The 19,031-nt window shown below is 42.6% G+C and overlaps 1 protein-coding gene across 1 annotated transcript in view; it reads right to left on the bottom strand.

Moving 5' to 3' along the window:
• The window catches only part of LOC106591840 (uncharacterized), a 41,107-nt gene extending 23,217 nt beyond the window's left edge, over positions 1–17,890 (bottom strand). The window contains exons 1-8 of the mRNA XM_045702283.1: positions 17,392–17,890; positions 15,411–15,460; positions 8,637–8,742; positions 6,222–6,380; positions 4,686–4,806; positions 3,364–3,425; positions 3,083–3,208; positions 1,844–1,932 (exon numbers count right to left, since the gene is read on the bottom strand). Coding sequence (XP_045558239.1) covers positions 1,844–1,932; positions 3,083–3,208; positions 3,364–3,425; positions 4,686–4,806; positions 6,222–6,380; positions 8,637–8,742; positions 15,411–15,460; positions 17,392–17,494 — 816 coding nt within the window. The 5' untranslated portion in view covers positions 17,495–17,890. The remainder of the gene's footprint in view (positions 1–1,843; positions 1,933–3,082; positions 3,209–3,363; positions 3,426–4,685; positions 4,807–6,221; positions 6,381–8,636; positions 8,743–15,410; positions 15,461–17,391) is intronic.
• Between the last annotated feature and the right edge of the window lie 1,141 nt (positions 17,891–19,031).

Here is a 19,031-nt window from a genome sequence, read left to right as displayed (position 1 = left end):
GCAGGTCCTAATCCAGGCACTTGTCATCTCCCATCTGGATTACTTCATCTCGCTGTTGGCGGGGCTCTCTGCCTGTGCCATTAAACCCCTACAACTCATCCAGAATACCGCAGCCCGTCTGGTGTTCAACCTTCCCAAGTTCTCTCACGTCACCCCGCTCCTCCGCACACTCCACTGGCTTCCAGTTGAAGCTCGCGTCTGCTACAAGACCATGGTGCTTGCCTACGGAGCTGTGAGGGGAACGGCACCTCCGTACCTTCAGTCTCTGATCAGTCCCTACACCCAAAGAAGGGCACTGCGTTCATCCACCTCTGGCCTGCTCGCCTCCCTACCTCTGCGGAAGCACAGTTCCCGCTCAGCCCAGTCAAAACTGTTCGCTGCTCTGGCACCCCAATGTTGGACAAGCTCCCTCACGACGCCAGGACAGCGGAGTCAATCACCACCTTCCGGAGACACCAGAAATCCCACCTCTTTAAGGAATACCTGGGATAGGATTAAGTAATCCTTCTAACTCTCCCCCTACCCTTCCCCCAAAAAAGATATAGATGTACTATTGTAAAGTGGTTGTTCCACTGGATATCATAAGGTGAATGAACCAATTTGTAAGTCACTCTGGATAAGAACGTCTGCTAAATGACGTAAATGTAAAATGTAAATGTACGTCAGTAGTCTCTAGTGTCAGACAGTACAGCAGTATATCAGTAGTCTCTAGTGTCAGACAGAACAGTACAGCAGTATATCAGTAGTCTCTAGTGTCAGACAGTACAGCAGTACATCAGTAGTCTCTAGTGTCAGACAGTACAGCAGTACATCAGTAGTCTCTAGTGTCAGACAGTACAGCAGTACATCAGTAGTCTCTAGTGTGAGACAGGACAGCATTACATCAGTAGTCTCTAGTGTCAGACAGTACAGACAGCAGTAGATCAGTAGTCTCTAGTGTGAGACAGGACAGCAGTAGATCAGTAGTCTCTAGTGTCAGACAGGACAGCAGTACATCATTAGTCTCTAGTGTCAGACAGGACAGCAGTAGATCAGTGGTCTCTAGTGTGAGACAGGACAGCAATAGATCAGTAGTCTCTAGTGTCAGACAGGACAGCAGCACATCAGTAGTCTCTAGTGTCAGACAGGACAGCAGTAGATCAGTATTCTGAATGACACTAGAGACTACTGTTCTAATGCTGTCCTGTCTGACACTAGAGACTACTGTTCTAATGCTGCCCTGTCTGACACTAGAGACTACTGTCTGTGACTTCAACAACACTGTTCTGTTTGGCACTAGATCGTACTGTCTGTGACTTCAACAACACTGTTCTGTCTGACACTAGATCGCACTGTCTGACTTCAACAACACTGTTCTGTTTGGCACTAGATCGTACTGTCTGTGACTTCAACAACACTGTTCTGTTTGGCACTAGATCTTACTGTCTGTGACTTCAACAACACTGTTCTGTTTGGCACTCGATCGTACTGTCTGACTTCAACAACACTGTTCTGTTTGGCACTAGATCGTACTGTCTGTGACTTCAACAACACTGTTCTGTTTGGCACTAGATCGTACTGTCTGTGACTTCAACAACACTGTCCTGTCTGACACTAGATCGTACTGTCTGTGACTTCAACAACACTGTTCTGTTTGGCACTAGATCGTACTGTCTGTGACTTCAACAACACTGTTCTGCTTGATACTAGATCGTTCTGTCTGTGACTTCAACAACACTGTTCTCTTTGGCACTAGATCGTACTGTCTGTGACTTCAACAACACTGTTCTGTTTGATACTAGAACAGGTTGTCTGTGACTAGTACGACTGTACATTGTAAGTGGCAATGGTATGCAAGTCTTACCTTTTTGCACAGGTACAACTCTAGATATTTGTTCTCTGAGCTTGCCAAGTCAACTATCTGTTGGTCTGATGACAGCTCCTCTGAAGAAGCTTCAAAGCACAGACATAAACATAATTTATTGTCTCCTGTCAATGATATGGCCATTAAATGATATAGTATGTCACAACCCTACTAAAAGCAGTAGACTGGTCCCAGATCGGTTTGTGCTGTCTTGTCATCTCCTATATTCGTTGTCAATGTTTGACGTGGCAATGACTAGGAGTTAGCACAAACAGATCTGGACCAGGCTTGCGTAACCCTCTGCCTTTACTACAAGTACAGAACAAACAGATCTGGACCAGGCTTGCGTAACCCTCTGCCTTTACTACAAGTACAGAACAAACAGATCTGGACCAGGCTTGCGTAACCCTCTGCCTTTACTACAAGTACAGAACAAACAGATCTGGGACCAGTCTAGTGTAAACCTATACTACAAGACCTGAAGAGGTCTTTGCCTACAGCCAGTCAGTCAGCCAGTCAGTCAGTCAGTCAGTCAGTCAGTTAGCCAGCCAGTCAGCCAGTCAGTGTTAGCCAGCCAGTCAGTCTCAGCCAGTCAGTCAGCCAGCCAGTCAGTCAGTCTCAGCCAGTCAGTCAGTCTCAGCCTTGTCAGCCAGTCAGTCTCAGCTAGTCAGCCAGCCAATTAGCCAGTCAGTCTCAACCAGTCAGCCAGTCAGCCAGCCAGCCTGTCCATCTCATCCTGTGAGCCAGTCATTCAGCCCGTCAGTCTTAGCCATTCAGCCTGTGAGCCAGTCAGTCAGCCAGTCAGTCAGCCAGTCAGTCAGCCAGTCAGTCAGCCATTCAGTCAGTCAGCCATTCAGCCTCAGCCAGTCAGTCTCAGCCTTGTCAGCCAGTCAGCCAGTCAGTCTCAGCTAGTCAGCCAGCCATTTAGCCAGTCAGTCTCAACCAGTCAGCCAGTCAGCCAGCCAGCCTGTCCATCTCAGCCTGTGAGCCAGTCATTCAGCCCGTCAGTCTTAGCCATTCAGCCTGTGAGCCAGTCAGTCAGCCAGTCAGTCAGCCAGTCAGTCATTCAGCCATTCAGCCAGTCAGTCAGCCAGCCAGTCAGTCAGCCAGTCAGTCAGCCAGCCGTCAGCCATTCAGCCAGTCAGCCAGTCAGTCAGTCAGTCAGCCAGCCAGCCAGCCATTCAGCCAGCCAGCCAGCCAGTCAGTCCATCTTTCATACTATGAGTGGTTAACACAGACCTGGTTTGTCTGTGAGGCTGAAGAGTTCCTTGTCCTCTGTCATTCCTAGCATCCTTAGACAGGACTCCATCACCTTCCCCACCGTGGTCTCTCTGGGGGTCCGCAGGTGGACTATCTGCACTGACGCTGAATCACACACCATGACATTATGATCAGGGGCAGTCCATATGGAATCACTAGCTAGTTGTATGTGCAAGTTATAGTGCCAGTAAAATCACCAGTCCTGAGATACATAGAAGTAATGCACACATTGATTCTTAACAGATTTAATATCAAGAAACCATGTATGGTGATCTCCATCAGCAGAGAGGTCCTCTGGTTCATAGGGTTAGGGCTTTTGCATCTATTACAGGGAGAAAATAAAAATACTCACTCAGGTCATACTGACAGTATAGAACAGAACAGAATATAGAACAGAATAGAATATAGAATAGAATAGAATATAGAACAGAATAGAATAGAATATAGAACAGAACAGAATAGAATATAGAACAGAATAGAATATAGAACAGAAAATAGAATAGAATAGAATATAGAACAGAATAGAATATAGAACAGAATAGAATATAGAACAGAATATAGAACAGAATAGAATATAATACAGAACAGAACTGAATATAGAACAGAATAGAATAGAATAGAATATAGAGCAGAATAGAATATAGAACAGAATATAATATAAATGTAACGCCCTGGCCATAGAGAGGGGTTTTTGTTCTTTATTTTGGTTAGGCCAGGGTTTTACATTGGGTGGGCGTTCTATGTTCTTTTTCTAGGTTTTTGTATTTCTTTGTTTTGGGCTGTGTGTGGCTCCCAATCAGGCACAGCTGAAGTTCGTTGTTGTTGATTGGGAGTCACACATAAGGAGCAGGTGTTTCCTTTGGGTTTTGTGGGGGATTGTTTCTGTTTAGTGTTTTGCACCTGACAGGACTGTTTGGCTGTCGGTTTCCTTGTTTTGGTTTTGTATAGTGTTCTTGCCGTAATTAAATACAAAGATGAACACTAACTCCGCTGCGTATTGGTCCACTTTCTCAGACGATGACTTCTCTGTTTTGTCTGAGGACGAAGACAGCCGTTACAATAAAACAGAACAGAATATAGAACAGAATAGAATAGAATATAGAACAGAATAGAATATAGAACAGAATAGAATATAGAATAGAATATAGACCAGAATAGAGTATAGAACAGAACAGAATAGAATATAGAACAGAATAGAATATAGAACAGAACAGAATATAGAACAGAACATAATAGAATAGAATATAGAACAGAATTGAATTTAGAAAAGAACAGAATATAATATAGAACTGAATAGAATAGAGCAGAATAGAATATAGAACTGAATAGAATAGAATATAGAACAGAATAGAATATAAAACAGAATATAGAATAGAATAGAATATAGAACAGAACAGAATATAGAACAGAACAGAATAGAATATAGAACAGAATACAATATAGAAAAGAATAGAATATAGAACAGAATTGAATATAGAACAGAATTGAATATAGAACAGAACAGAATAGAATAGAATATAGAACAGAATATAGACCGTAATAGAATGATGGGTCAGTACTGAGAATAGCTAAGCATACATACCTGAATTTAAAGGATTTCTTTTGATTCATGTTAAGGCAGCTTACACGCTGGGAGGACTTTGATTGGCTCATGGTCACCAATGCTGCTGTGAATTTCTGTATGTTGTTAGGACCAAAGGTTTCTACGAGGACAGAAAACAGCTAGCTACTTGAAGGAGGATTGGCGGAGTAACATTGAAAAGTGCTTTGATAATCTGGAAAAAGACTATATAAATCCAATCAATTATTATTTTTATTACTTATGAATGCCGTACATGTTGAGATGACACATTCAACAATAAAGGGAAAGATGTGATTGATTGATGGGTTGGTTGACTGATCGGCAGATAGATTGATAGATAGATGGATCGTCTGATTGATTAACCCCCCCAAAAAGTGTCACATACACTGGATAGCTGCAGTGTAATGTGTTGTTTTACAGGGTCAGCAATAGTAGTATGATAAGTGTTGTTTTACAGGGTCAGCCATAGTAGTATGATAGGTGCAGTGTAATGTGTTGTTTTACAGGGTCAGTCATAGTAGTATGATAGGTGTTGTTTTACAGGGTCAGCCATAGTAGTATGATAGGTGTTGTTTTACAGGGTCAGCCATAGTAGTATGATAGGTGTTGTTGTACAGGGTCAGCCATAGTAGTATGATAGGTGCAGTGTAATGTGTTGTTGTACAGGGTCAGCCATAGCAGTATGATAGGTGTTGTTTTACAGGGTCAGCCATAGTAATATGATAGGTGTTGTTTTACAGGGTCAGCCATAGTAGTATGATAGGTGCAGTGTAATGTGTTGTTTTACAGGGTCAGCCATAGTAGTATGATAGGTGTTATTTTACAGGGTCAGTCATAGTAGTTCGATAGGTGCAGTGTAATGTGTTGTTTTACAGGGTCAGCCATAGTAGTATGATAGGTGTTGTTTTACAGGGTCAGCCATAGTAGTACGATAGGTGCAGTGTAATGTGTTGTTTTACAGGGTCAGCCATAGTAGTATGATTGGTGTTGTTGTACAATGTCAGCCATATTAGTATGATAGGTGTTGTTTTACAGGGTCAGCCATAGTAGTATGATAGGTGCAGTGTAATGTGTTGTTTTACAGGGTCAGCCGTAGTAGTATGATAAGTGTTGTTTTACAGGGTCAGCCACAGTAATATGATAGGTGTTGTTGTACAGGGTCAGCCATAGTAGTATGTTAGGTGTTGTTTTACAGGGTCAGCCATAGTAATATGATAGGTGTTGTTTTACAGGGTCAGTCATAGTAGTATGATAGGTGTTGTTTTACAGGGTCAGTCGTAGTAGTATGATAGGTGCAGTGTAATGTGTTGTTTTACAGGGTCAGCCATAGTAGTACAGAACCCATGGAGCAAATTAAGTTTAAGTGCCTTGCTCAAGGGCACATCAGCAGATGTTTCACCTTGTCGGCTCAGGTATTTGAACCAGCCACCTTTCGGTTACTGGCCCATTGATCTAAACGCTTGGCTACCTTCTACCCGGGGTTAGAAGTGATGACAGATTGATTGATCGATTGATCGGCTGATTAATTGATCATACCCAACAAGGAGTCCAGTTTCCGTGAGGTGGTGCTGGGTGGGTGTAGCTCTCTGTATACAGCTGATAGGAGCTGCTCTCTCTCCTCCAGACTGGAGATGTGAAGGACCTCCAGGGTAGTCAGGTCTATTGAGGCTATATCAGTTCCACACAGCTCTGCCTCTGTCAGGGGTCAAGGGTCAGGAACAGACAGAGATCAGAGATCAGCCCCCATGGAACCCCCCAAACAGCCCTCATAGAACCCCAAACCTGTCCCAATGGAAACCCAAAACAGTCCCAAACAAATCTTCAGCTCCCTCAAATATGGAACCCACAACAGACCACATAGAACTGAGAAAACAGTCAGAATGAAACCTTGCATGACCATTTACAAGTTAATACTTTTACAATGACATCTTCCATACATTTTCAAAAAGATCTAGAACCTGTAGAGAAAAATCATTAATTCAACATACATACATTTCCTAAAAAGGATGTAATTATGGTCTGAGAAAAAAGTGAATCTATGTTGTAGAAAAATATGTTTTAAGATAAGCAAATTGGCAAAGTCAGCATGGAATGTTTTGGGAAGATAAAAGAACAAGAGATTATGCAATAGAGATGGGAGAGGAGAGGGATGGGAGGATAGGGGAGAAGAGAGAGGAGGAGGAGGAGGAGGAGAGAGGAGGAAGAGGAGAGAGAGGAGGAGGGAGGAGGAGGAGGAGAGAGGAGGAGAGATGAGGAGGAAGAGGAGAGAGAGGGGGAGGAGGAGGAGAGAGAGGGGAGGAGGAGGAAGAGGAGAGAGAGGAGAGGGATGGGAGGATAGGGGAGAAGACAGAGAAGGAGGAGAGAGAGGAGGAGGGGGAGGAAGAGGAGAGAGAGGAGGGGAGGGGGGATGGGAGGAGAGAGGAGGAGAGAGACGAGGAGGGAGGAGGAGAGAGAGGAGAAGGGGGAGGAAGAGGAGAGAGGAGGAGGAGGGGAGGAGGAGAGAGAGAGAGAGGAGGAGGAGGGGGAGGAAGAGGAGAGAGAGGAGGAGGGGGAGGAGGAGGAGAGAGGAGAGGAGGAGGGGGAGGAGGAGAGAGAGGAGGAGAGTAGGAGGGGGAGGAAGAGGAGAGAGTGGAGGAGGGGGAGGAAGAGGAGAGAGAGGAGGAGGGGGAGGAGGAGAGAGGAGGAGGGGAGGGGAGGAGGAGAGAGAGGAGGAGGGGGAGGAGGAGAGAGAGAGGAGGAGGAGAGAGAGGAGGAGAGGAGAGAGAGGAGGAGGGTGAGGAAGAGGAGAGGGATGGGAGGATAGGGAAGAAGAGAGAGGAGGATGTGGAGGAGGGGGAGAATGAGGCAAATTGGCAAAGTCAGCATGGAATGTTTTGGGAAGATAAAAGAACAAGAGATTATGCAATAGAGATGGGAGAGGAGAGGGATGGGAGGATAGGGGAGAAGAGAGAGGAGGAGGAGGAGGAGGAGAGAGGAGGAAGAGGAGAGAGAGGAGGAGGGGGAGGAGGAGGAGGAGAGAGGAGGAGAGATGAGGAGGAAGAGGAGAGAGAGGGGGAGGAGGAGGAGAGAGAGGAGGGGGAGGAAGAGGAAAGAGAGGAGAGGGATGGGAGGATAGGGGAGAAGACAGAGAAGGAGGAGAGAGAGGAGGAGGGGGAGGAAGAGGAGAGAGAGGAGGGGAGGGGGATGGGAGGAGAGAGGAGGAGAGAGACGAGGAGGGAGGAGGAGAGAGAGGAGAAGGGGGAGGAAGAGGAGAGAGAGGAGGAGGGGAGGAGGAGAGAGAGAGAGAGAGGAGGAGGGGAGGAAGAGGAGAGAGAGGAGGAGGGAGAGGAGGAGGAGAGAGGAGAGGAGGAGGGGGAGGAAGAGAGAGAGGAGAGTAGGAGGGGGAGGAAGAGGAGAGAGTGGAGGAGGGGGAGGAAGAGGAGAGAGAGGAGGAGGGGGAGGAGGAGAGGAGGAGGGGAGGAGGAGAGAGAGGAGAGAGAGGAGGAGGAGAGAGAGGAGGAGGAGAGAGAGGAGGAGGGGAGGAAGAGGAGAGAGAGGAGGAGGGTGAGGAAGAGGAGAGGGATGGGAGGATAGGGAAGAAGAGAGAGGAGGATGTGGAGGAGGGGGAGAATGAGGATGGGGAGGAAGAGGAGAGAGTGGAGGAGTGGGAGGAGGAGAGAGAGGAGGAGGGGGAGGAAGAGGAGAGAGAGGAGGAGGGGGAGGAGGAGAGAGGAGGAGGGGGAGGAAGAGGAGAGAGTGAAGGAGGAGGAGGAGGAGAGAGGAGAGAGGAGGAGGGAGGAGGAGGAGAGAGAGGATTTTTTTTAAGAATAGACAACCTGCACACTGTTGAATATTAATTTAGCTTTAGTCTTAGTCTTAGCCCATGTGAAAAAAGTAGTACAAAAACACAATAATGAATTATATACAGATATAACATAATAATTTGTGTGTGTGTGTGTGTGTGTGTGTTACCTCTGATGTAAGTAAGGCATTTGTGCAGGCCGATGCTGCTGAACCATTGGCAGACTTCTTCAGTGTTGAACTCTCCAAGAGGTTTAGCTCCCTGTCTGTCTGAGTCCTGTGCCACACACACACACACACACGAACATAAAGGTCAATTTTTTAATCAATTTCCTATTTCATAATGATGTGTAGTATGTCTGTGTTCTAATGTACAATCCTATAAATTACGTTGTTACCTTGCAGTTCGTCTACCGATCTACACAACCTTCACTAGGAGGGCGTTATTAATGTTTGTTCAGACGAGGGATCCAAGGTCAATACAGAGCCTCCTTTGATAGAATAGGGAAAATACCAATTTTTTAATGTGTTCTCTGACATTAAAATTGATTGTGATTTGGCCTGCAGTGGAACACCTGTTTCCAGCAGCAGACTTGGCCAGGCATATAATCTTAGTTGAAGTGTGTGTGTGTGTGTGTGTGTGTGTGTGTGTGTGTGTGTGTGTGTGTGTGTGTGTGTGTGTGTGTGTGTGTGTGTGTGTGTGTGTGTGTGTGTGTGTGAGTGTAAGTGTGAGTGTGCGAGCGTGTGCGTGTATGCGTGAGTGTGTGTGTGTGATCATAGGAGTTGAAGTGTGTGGTTTTGGCACCTTGGTGATATAATTTCTCCTACAGTCCAATATAATGGTGCAGCGTTTAGGAAATGGACAACTATTACTTCATCATTTTACACGATCGGCAATTTTTTCTTTATCGTATTTCAGCCACTTTATCCCTAAGCACATACAGAAACAGTACTCCTTGTCCTCCTCTGAGGAGCCTCCACTGATGTACAAATTGATATATAATATTTTACATTATGTGCAGAAGGTGATTGAGAAAAATAATGGGTGAGTTGCTATTATGCTGTAGGTCGTCATGAATGCAAAGACGTGAGCGTAACTGCAATTTATCAATTTTGATTCCTGAAAACGTTTTTGAACACCGACTCATGAAAGGGTTTTTCTTAATTTTTAAAAACATATTTTTTACTGTTTTCTACATTGTAGACTAATAGTGAAGATATCAAAACTATGAAATAACACATATGGAATCATGTAGTAACCAAAAAAAGTGTTAAACAAATCAAAATATATGTTATATTTGAGATTCTTCAAAGTATTTGATATTTTATTAGGATCCCCAGTAGCAACTGCTACTCTTCCACACAAAACATGAAACATGACATGATACAGAACATCAATAGACAAGAATAGCTCAAGTACAGAACTACATAAATAAATGTTAAAGGCACACGTAGCCTACATATCAATGCATACACATCTAGCAAACTATCTAGATCAAATAAGGGAGAGGCGTTGTGCCATGAGATGCTACTTTACCTGTTTTTTGAAACCAGGTTTGCTGTTTATTTGAGCAATAGGAGATGGAAGGAAGTTCCATGCAATAAGGGCTCTATGTAATACTGTACGCTTTCTTGAATTTGTTCTGGATTTGGGGACTATGAAAAGACCCCTGGTGGCATGTCTGGTGGGATAAGTGTGTGTGTCAGAGCTGTGTGTAAATTGACTATGCAAACTATTTGGGATTTTCAACACAATAATGTTTCTTCTAAAAAGAAGAAGTGATACAGTCAGTCTCTCCTCAACTCTTAGCCAAGAGAGACTGGCATGCGTAGTATTTATATCAGCCCTCTGATTACAATGAAGAGCAAAACATGCCGCTCTGTTCTGGACCAGCTGCAGCTTTCCTTGCAGAACTGGACCACACGACTGAACAATAATCAAGACTAGACAAAACTAGAGCCAGCAGAACTTGCTTTTTGGAGTGTGGTGTCAAAAAAGCAGAGTATCTCTTTATTACGGACATACCTCTCCCCATTTTTACAACCATTGAATCTATATGTTTTGACCATGACAGTTTACAATCTAAGGTAATGCCAAGTAATGTAGTCTCCTCAACTTGTTCAACAGCCACACCATTCATTACTAGATTTGGCTGAGGTCTAGAACAAGGAATGATTTGTACCAAATACAGTGCTCTTAGATTTCGAGATGTTCAGGACCAGTTTATTACTGGCCACCCAGTGCAACTCTTTGTTAAGGGTTTCAGTGACTGTGGTTGCTGATGCGTATATGGTTGAATCATCAGCAAACATGGCATTCATGCTTTGCTGAATGCCAGTGACAGGTCATTGGTAAAAATCGAAAAGAGTAGAGGGCCTAGAGAGCTGCCCTGCGGTACACCACACTTTAAATGTTTGACCTTAGAGAAGCTTCCATTAAAGAAAACCCTTTGAGCACTGTTAGATAGATAGCTCTGAATCCACAATATAGCAGAGGTTGAAAAGCCATAACACATTCGTTTTTTTCAAAAACAGGTTATGGTTAATAATATCAAACGCTGCACTGAAATCTAACAATACAGCTCCCACAATCTTATTATTATCAATTTATTTTGACCAATCATCAGTCATTTGTGTCAGTGCAGTACATGTTGAGTGCCCTTCTCTATAAGCATGATGAAAGTCTGTTGTTAATTTGTTTACAGAGAAATAGCATTATATTTGGTCATACACTATTTTTTCCAACAGTTTGCAGCAAGCTTAAAGGTCTGCTCTTAGAACCAGTAAAGGCCAGTTTACCACTCTTTGGTAGTAGAATTACTTTGGCTTCCCTCCAGGCCCGAGGACAAATACTTTCCTCTAGGCTCAGATTAAAGATACGACAGATAGGAGTGGCTATAGAGTCAGCTACCATCCTCAGTAGCTTTCCAACTAACTTGTCAATGCCAGGAGGTTGTGATTATTGATCGATAATTTTTCCACCTCTCCCACAATAACTTCACAAAATTCAAACTTGCCATGCTTTCTTTCATAATTTTTTTTATGCATGAATACGATAGCTCGCTGTTTGTTGTTGTTATTTCCTGCCTAAATTTGCTCACTTTGCCAATGAAGTAATCATTAAAATAATTGGCAACAAAACCATTTGATGTGATGAATAAGCTATCTGATTCGATGAAAGATGGAGATGAATGTCTTTTTGCCTATAATTTAATTTAAAGTACTCTAAAGTTTTTTTTGCATCATTCTTTATATCCTTGATTTTGGCTTCATAATACAGTTTCTTCTTTTTGTCTTTCTGCCTATAATTTCATTTAAAGTACTAATACGTTTATTTCCTTTATTCTATATGTCGTTACATACAGTTTCTTCTTCTTCTTCTTCTTCTTACATTTAGTCACATAATTTCTCAACCTGCAGTAAGTCAGCCAGTCACATGTGCAGCCAGATTTATTAGCCACTCCCTTTGCCTCATCTCTTTCAACAATACAGCTTTCAACAATACAGCTAGTGGCTTAGGTGGTAGAGCATGGTGTTTGCAACACCAGGGTTGTGGGTTTGATTCCCACGGGGGACCAGTACAGAGAAAAAATGTATGAAATGTATGCATTCACTACTGTAAGTCGCTCTGGATAAGAGCATCTGCTAAATGACTAAAATGTCATGTAAATGTAGATTCCTCATCAATCCATGGAGCCTTTACAGTTCTAACAGTCAGTTTCTTAACATGTGCATGTTTATCAATAATTGGTAGAAGAAACTTCATAAATCCATTTTAGTGCAGTGTCTGGATGCTCCTCATTAATCACATCAGACCAACAAATATTTTTAACATCATCCACTTAAGAGTCACATTAAAATATTTTGTATGATCTCTTATATACAATTTTAGGTCCAGCTGTTGGAACTTTGGCTTTCCTGGATATAGCCACTATATCACAGCATCCAATGGGTACAGATACAGCTTTAGAATAAAGTTCTACAGTATTAGTAAAAATGTGATCAATACATGTCGGTGATCTTGTTCCTGTAGTGTTTGTAAACACCCTTGTAGGTTGATTAATAACCTGAACCAGATTACAGGCACTGGTTACAGTAAGAAGCTTCCTCTTGAATGGACAGCTTGATGAAAACCAGTCAATATTCAGGTCCCCAAGAAAGCAGACCTCTCTGTATACATGACATACACCATCAAGTATTTCGCACATATTATTTAGATACTGACTGTTAGCACTTGGTGGCCTATAGCAACACCCCAAAAGAAAATGCTTTAGATGTGCCAAGTGAACCTCTAACCACAACACTTCAATAACACTTGACATAAGATATTCTCTAAGCATTACATGGATATGGCTCTGAATATATACAGCAACACCCCCCTCCCCTTCTATTGATGTTAGAGTGGCTTGCGAAAGTATTCACCCCCTTCGAATCTGTCCTATTTTGTTGCTTTACAACCTGGAATTAAAATAGATTTTTTTGGGGGTTGGTATCATTCGATTTACACAACATGCTTACCACTTTGAAGATGCAATTTTTTTTAATTGTGAAACAAACAAGAAATAAGACAAAAAACGAAAGACTTGAGTGTGCATAACTATTCACCCCCCCAAAGTTAATACTTTGTAGAGCCACCTTTTGCAGAAATTACAACTGCAAGTCTCTTGGGGTATGTCTCTATAAGCTTGGCACATCTAGTCACTGGGATTTTTGCCCATTCTTCAAGGCAAAACTACTCCAGCTCCTTCAAGTTGGATAGGTTCCGCTGGTGTACAGCAATCTTTAAAGTCATACCACAGATTCTCAATTGGACTGAGGTCTGGGCTTTGACTAGGCCATTCCAAGACATTTAAATGTTTCCCCTTAAACCACTCGAGTGTTGCTTTAGCAGTATGCTTAGGGTCATTGTCCTGCTGGAAGGTGAACCTCCATCCCAGTCTCAAATTTCTGGAAGACTGAAACAGGTTTCCCTCAAGAATTTCCCTGTATTTAGCGCCATCCATCATTCCTTCAATTCTGACCAGTTTCCCAGTCCCTGCCGATGAAAAACATCCCCACAGCATGATGCTGCCACCACCACGCTTCACTGTGTGGTGATGAGGGGTGATGAGAGGTGTTGGGTTTGCACCTGACATAGCGTTTTCCTTGATGGCGTTTTCCTTGATGGCCCCCCAAAAAAGCTACATTTTAGTCTCATCTGACTTGAGTACCTTCTTCCATATGTTTGAGGAGTCTCCCACATGCATTTTGGCAAACACCAAACATGTTTGCAAATGTTTGGTAAACGGCAAATGTTTGGCAAACGGCCCCTCTTCCGTAAAGCTTAAATTGTCCTATGAACAGACACTCCAATCTCCACTGTGGAGCTTTGCAGCTCCTTCAGGGTTATATTTGGTGTCTTTGTTTCCTCTCTGATTAATTCCCTCTTTGCCTTCTCCATGAGTTTTAGCGGGCAGCCTTCTCTTGGCAGATTTGTTGTGGTGCCATATTCTTTCAATTTTTTAAGAATGGATTTAATGGTGCTCCATGGGATGTTCAAAGTTTCAGATGTTTTCTTATAACCGAATCCTGATCTGTACTTCTCCACAACGTTGTCCCTGACCTGTTTGGAGGGCTCCTTGGTCTTTATAGTGCCGCTTGCTTGGTGGTGTTGCAGACTCTGGCGCCTTTCAGCACAGGTGTATATATACTGAGATTATGTGACAGATCATGTGACAGTTAGATTGCACACAGGTGGACTTTATTTAAGTAATGTGTGACTTCTGAAGGTAATTGGTTGGACCAGATCTTATTTAGGGGCTTCATAGCAAAGGGGTGAATACATATGCATGCACCACTTTTCGATTTTTTATTTTTAAGAATTATTTTGAAACAAGTTATTTTTTAAATTTCACTCACGCACTACTTTTCCGTTTTTTATTTATTAGAATTTTTTGAAAAAAGTAATTTTTTACATTTTTAATTTCACTTCACCAATTTGGACCTTTTTGTGTATGTCCATTACATGACATTCAAATATAAATACAATTTAAATTACAGTGTTATGCAACAAAATAGGAAAAATGCCAAGGGGGTGAATACTTTTGCAAGGCACTGTATATCCTTGTATTGCTACTGCTGTATCATCAAATGAATTATCTAAGTGAGTCAGAAATGGTTAATAAGTGAATGTTATCTGATGTTAGCAAGTTATTGATTTCATGAACCTTATTTCTAAGGCTACATATATTAATATGGGCTATTTTCAGCCCTTTCCTGGGTAATTTATCAGAAATAGACATAATATGGAAAAGAGCAAACAAAGCAAGAGAAAGAAATATACATTCAGCAGTCCATTAATCAAATGGTGTGTGTGTGTGTGTGTGTGTGTGTGTGTGTGTGTGTGTGTGTGTGTTGCGGGGTTGAAGCCACGAACCCATAGGCTTGGCTCTCTCATCCCTTCCAGGCTTCTGGGAGGGAGGGTGGACAATGAGCCTCTCATAGCAGATGTAAGCAATGTCCCCACTCCCTCTGGCAGCTTTCATGGCTGGGATCAGTTCTTTCCTCTCCTGGGGCACAGCTTCAGGACAGTCCTCATTGAGGAAGATATATGTTCCTCTCAAGTTCTTGGCTCTTTCCAGAACAGCTACCTTGTCCTTGAACCTCAGGAACTTGACCACTATCAGCCTGGGCCTGTCAGTCTCTCCCAATTGCCAACATTAGGCACTACTTTTGACCAGGGCCTTGGGCTCTGAACAGGGAATAGGATGTCCTTTTGGCTAAACCTGGGTGCAGAGACGGAGATTCTGAGTCTATTTGCTGAGTCGTTGCTTTGAGTAGATTAGGTGGTATTTTCTGAAATATAAACACATCGTGTTCTATAATTGTAATTGCGGCAGCTTTCTGTTTCCGTGTCGTTGCCACCCTGAAGGCCCTGATTTTGTCTGATTGGCTGTCTTACTGTACCTTCTCTGGAAAGTTTCCATTCTGGTCTTTGGACTGTGGCGTGTACGACGCTGTGAGAGGAAAGAGAGAGAGAGAGAGAGAGGAGAAAGCTCTGTTCATTTTTAGAATCATGTCACAAGACAGGAATGTTGTGAGGTGCTATACACTCTTTGAAGTTTTTTTAGAGGGTATCAGTTACAGTAACACTTCATGTAGACTGGTGTGTAACACAAATATGTGGGCAGTTATAGGGAGGATATCATGTCAAAAACCTGGGGTTCAATCAGTATTTGTTTTCTTTCAAAAACTTTAGCTGTGCAGGATTGATTTTGCCTGGCACATCAGGAACAATGGAATAGTCCCAAAAGTGCAAAACCCAACCCTAGATCTGGCAATCAATAACACACTGCATAAGTGACGGAAAAAAGTATTTGATCCCCTGCTGATTTTGTACGTTTGCCCACTGACAAACAAATGATCAGACTATAATTTTAATGGTAGGTTTATTTGAACAGTGAGAGAGAGAATAACAACAAAAGATCCAGAAAAACGCATGTCAAAATTGTTATAAATTGATTTGCATTTTAATGAGGGAAATAAGTATTTGACCCCCTCTCAATCAAAAAGATTTCTGGCTCCCAGGTGTCTTTTATACAGGTAACGAGCTGAGATTAGGAGCACACTCTTAAAGGGAGTGCTCCTAATCTCAGTTTGTTACCTGTATAAAAGACACCTGTCCACAGAAGCAATCAATCAGATTCCAAACTCTCCACCATGGCCAAGACCAAAGAGCTCTCCAAGGATGTCAGGGACAAGATTGTAGACCTACACAAGGCTGGAATGGGCTACAAGACAATCGCTAAGCAGCTTGGTGAGAAGGTGACAACAGCTGGTGCGATTATTCGCAAATGGAAGAAACACAAAATAACTATCAATCTCCCTCGGCCTGGGGCTCCATGCAAGATCTCACCTCGTGGAGTTGCAATGATCATGAGAATGGTGAGGAATCAGCCCAGAACTACACGGGAGGATCTTGTCAATGATCCCAAGGCAGCTGGGACCATAGTCACCAAGAAAACAATTGGTAACACACTACACCGTGAAGGACTGACATCCTGCTCAAGAAAGCACATATACATGCCCGTCTGAAGTTTGCCAATGAACATCTGAGTGATTCAGAGGACAACTGGGTGAAAGTGTTGTGGTCAGATGAGACCAAAATGGAGCTCTTTGGCATCAACTCAACTCTCCGTGTTTGGAGGAGGAGGAATGCTACCTATGTCCCCAAGAACACCATTCCCACCGTCAAACATGGAGGTGGAAACATGCTTTTGGGGTGTTTTTCTGCTAAGTGGACAGGACAACTTCACCGCATCAACGGGATGATGGACGGGGCCATGTACCGTCAAATCTTGGGTGAGAACCTCCTTCCCTCAGCCAGGGCATTGAAAATGGGTCGTGGATGGGTATTCCAGCATGACAATGACCCAAAACACACGGCCAAGGCAACAAAGGAGTGGCTCAAGAAAAAGCACATTAAGGTCCTGGAGTGGCCTAGCCAGTCTCCAGAACTTAATCCCATAGAAAATCTGTGGAGGGAGCTGAAGGTTCGAGTTGCCAAACGTCAGCTTCGAAACCTTAATGACTTGGAGAAGATCTGCAAAGAGGAGTGGGACAAAATCCCTCCTGAGATGTGTGCAAACCTGGTGGCCAACTACATAAAACGTCTGACCTCTGTGATTGCCAACAAGGGTTTTGCCACCAAGTACTAAGCCATGTTTTGCAGAGGGGTCAAATACTTATTTACCTCCTTAAAATGCAAATCAATTTATAACATTTTTGACATGCATTTTTCTGATTTGTTTTGTTGTTATTCTGTCTCTCACTGTTCAAATAACACTACCATTAAAATTATAGACTGATCATTTCTTTGTCAGTGGGCAAATGTACAAAATCAGCAGGGGATCAAATACTTTTCCCCCCACTGTACTGTAGACCTCACCAATGGTGATTCGTCGTTGTTCTGGTGATCCGTCCTCCTCCTGGACGTGGTCAGGGCTCTGATTGGATAAAGAATGGAAGGTGTGGCTACGTGGGACGATCATACCAGTGGCCCTGCCCAGACGAGCTGCTCCAGGCTTCTACATGGACAACCAGATACAGACTATTTTATCCAAAAATACAATACATTACACACCCCTTTACTTTTTCCACATTTTGTTATTTTGCAGGCTGAATTTAAAATGTATGACATTGAGATTTGTGTATAATTTCAAAGTGGAACTATGTTTTTAGATTTTTTTACAAGTTACAAAATTAAAAGTAAAAAAAAATATTGAAACCCCTTTGTTACCTCAAGCCTAAATAGGTTCAGGAGTAAAAATGTGCTGAACAAGTCACATAATAAGTCGCATGTTTAACATAATATTTTATTGACTGCCTCGTCTTTGTACCCCCCACACATACAATTATCTGTAAAGTCCCTGAGTCGAGCAGTGAATTTCAAACACAGATTCAACCACGAAGACCAGGGAGGTTTTCCAATGCCTCACAAAGGGCACCTATTGGTAGATGGGTAAAAAAACAAAACAGACATTAAATATTCCTTTGAGCATGGTTTTGTTATTAATTACACTTTGGATGGTATATCAATACGCCCAGTCACTACAAATATACAGGCTTCCTTCCTAACTCTGTTGCCGGATAAGAAGGAAACTGCTCAGGGATTTCACGATAAGGCCAATGATGGCTTTAAAACATTTACAGAGTAAAATGGCTGTGGTAGAAGAAAACTGAGGACGGATCAACAACATTGTAGTTACTCCACAATACTAACCTAATTGACAGAGTGAAAAGAAGGAAGCCTGTACAGAATGAAAATATTCCAAAACATGCATCCTGTTTGCAACAAGGCACTAATGTAATACTGAAAAAAAAATGTGACAAAGCAATTCACTTTTTGTCCTGAATACAAAGTGTCATCCTTGGGGTAAATCCAATACATGTAACGACTGTCGTAGAGAGGGGACCAAAGTGCAGCGTGTTGAGTGCTCATGATGATGATGATGATGATTTATTATAACTCAAAATACTGAAGCAAAATAACAAAGAGGAAAAATGACAGCGCACAGTTCTGTCAGGTACAGAGACTAAACAGAAAGTAACTACCCACAAACACAGGTGGAAAAAAAACCTACTTAAGTAGGTTTTTAATATCCAATTAGAGAAAACGAGGACCAGCTGCCTCTAATTGGAGATCATCCCCAAAAAACAACATAGAAATAGAAACCTAGAACTTAAACGTTGAAATACAAAACATAGAAAAACACAAAACACCCCCTGTCACGCCCTGACCTACTCTACCATAGAAAATCACATCTCACTAAGGTCAGGACGTGACAATACAACACATTACTGAGTAACACTCTCCATATTTTCAAGCATAGTGGTGGCTGCATCATGTTATGGGTATGCTTGAAATAATTAAGGATTGGGGAGTTTTTAAGGATAAACAATAAATGGAATGAAACTAAGCACAGGCAAAATCCTAGAGGAAAACCTGGTTCAGTCTGCTTTCCACCAGACACTGGGAGATTAATTCACCTTTCAGCAGGACAATAACCTAAAACACAAGGCAAAATA

Source organism: Salmo salar, chromosome ssa19 (assembly GCF_905237065.1).
Source record: "Salmo salar chromosome ssa19, Ssal_v3.1, whole genome shotgun sequence".
Lineage (NCBI taxonomy): Eukaryota > Metazoa > Chordata > Actinopteri > Salmoniformes > Salmonidae > Salmo > Salmo salar.
Note: the sequence above shows the minus strand (reverse complement) of the source record. Positions and strands in the feature narration are given on the sequence as shown.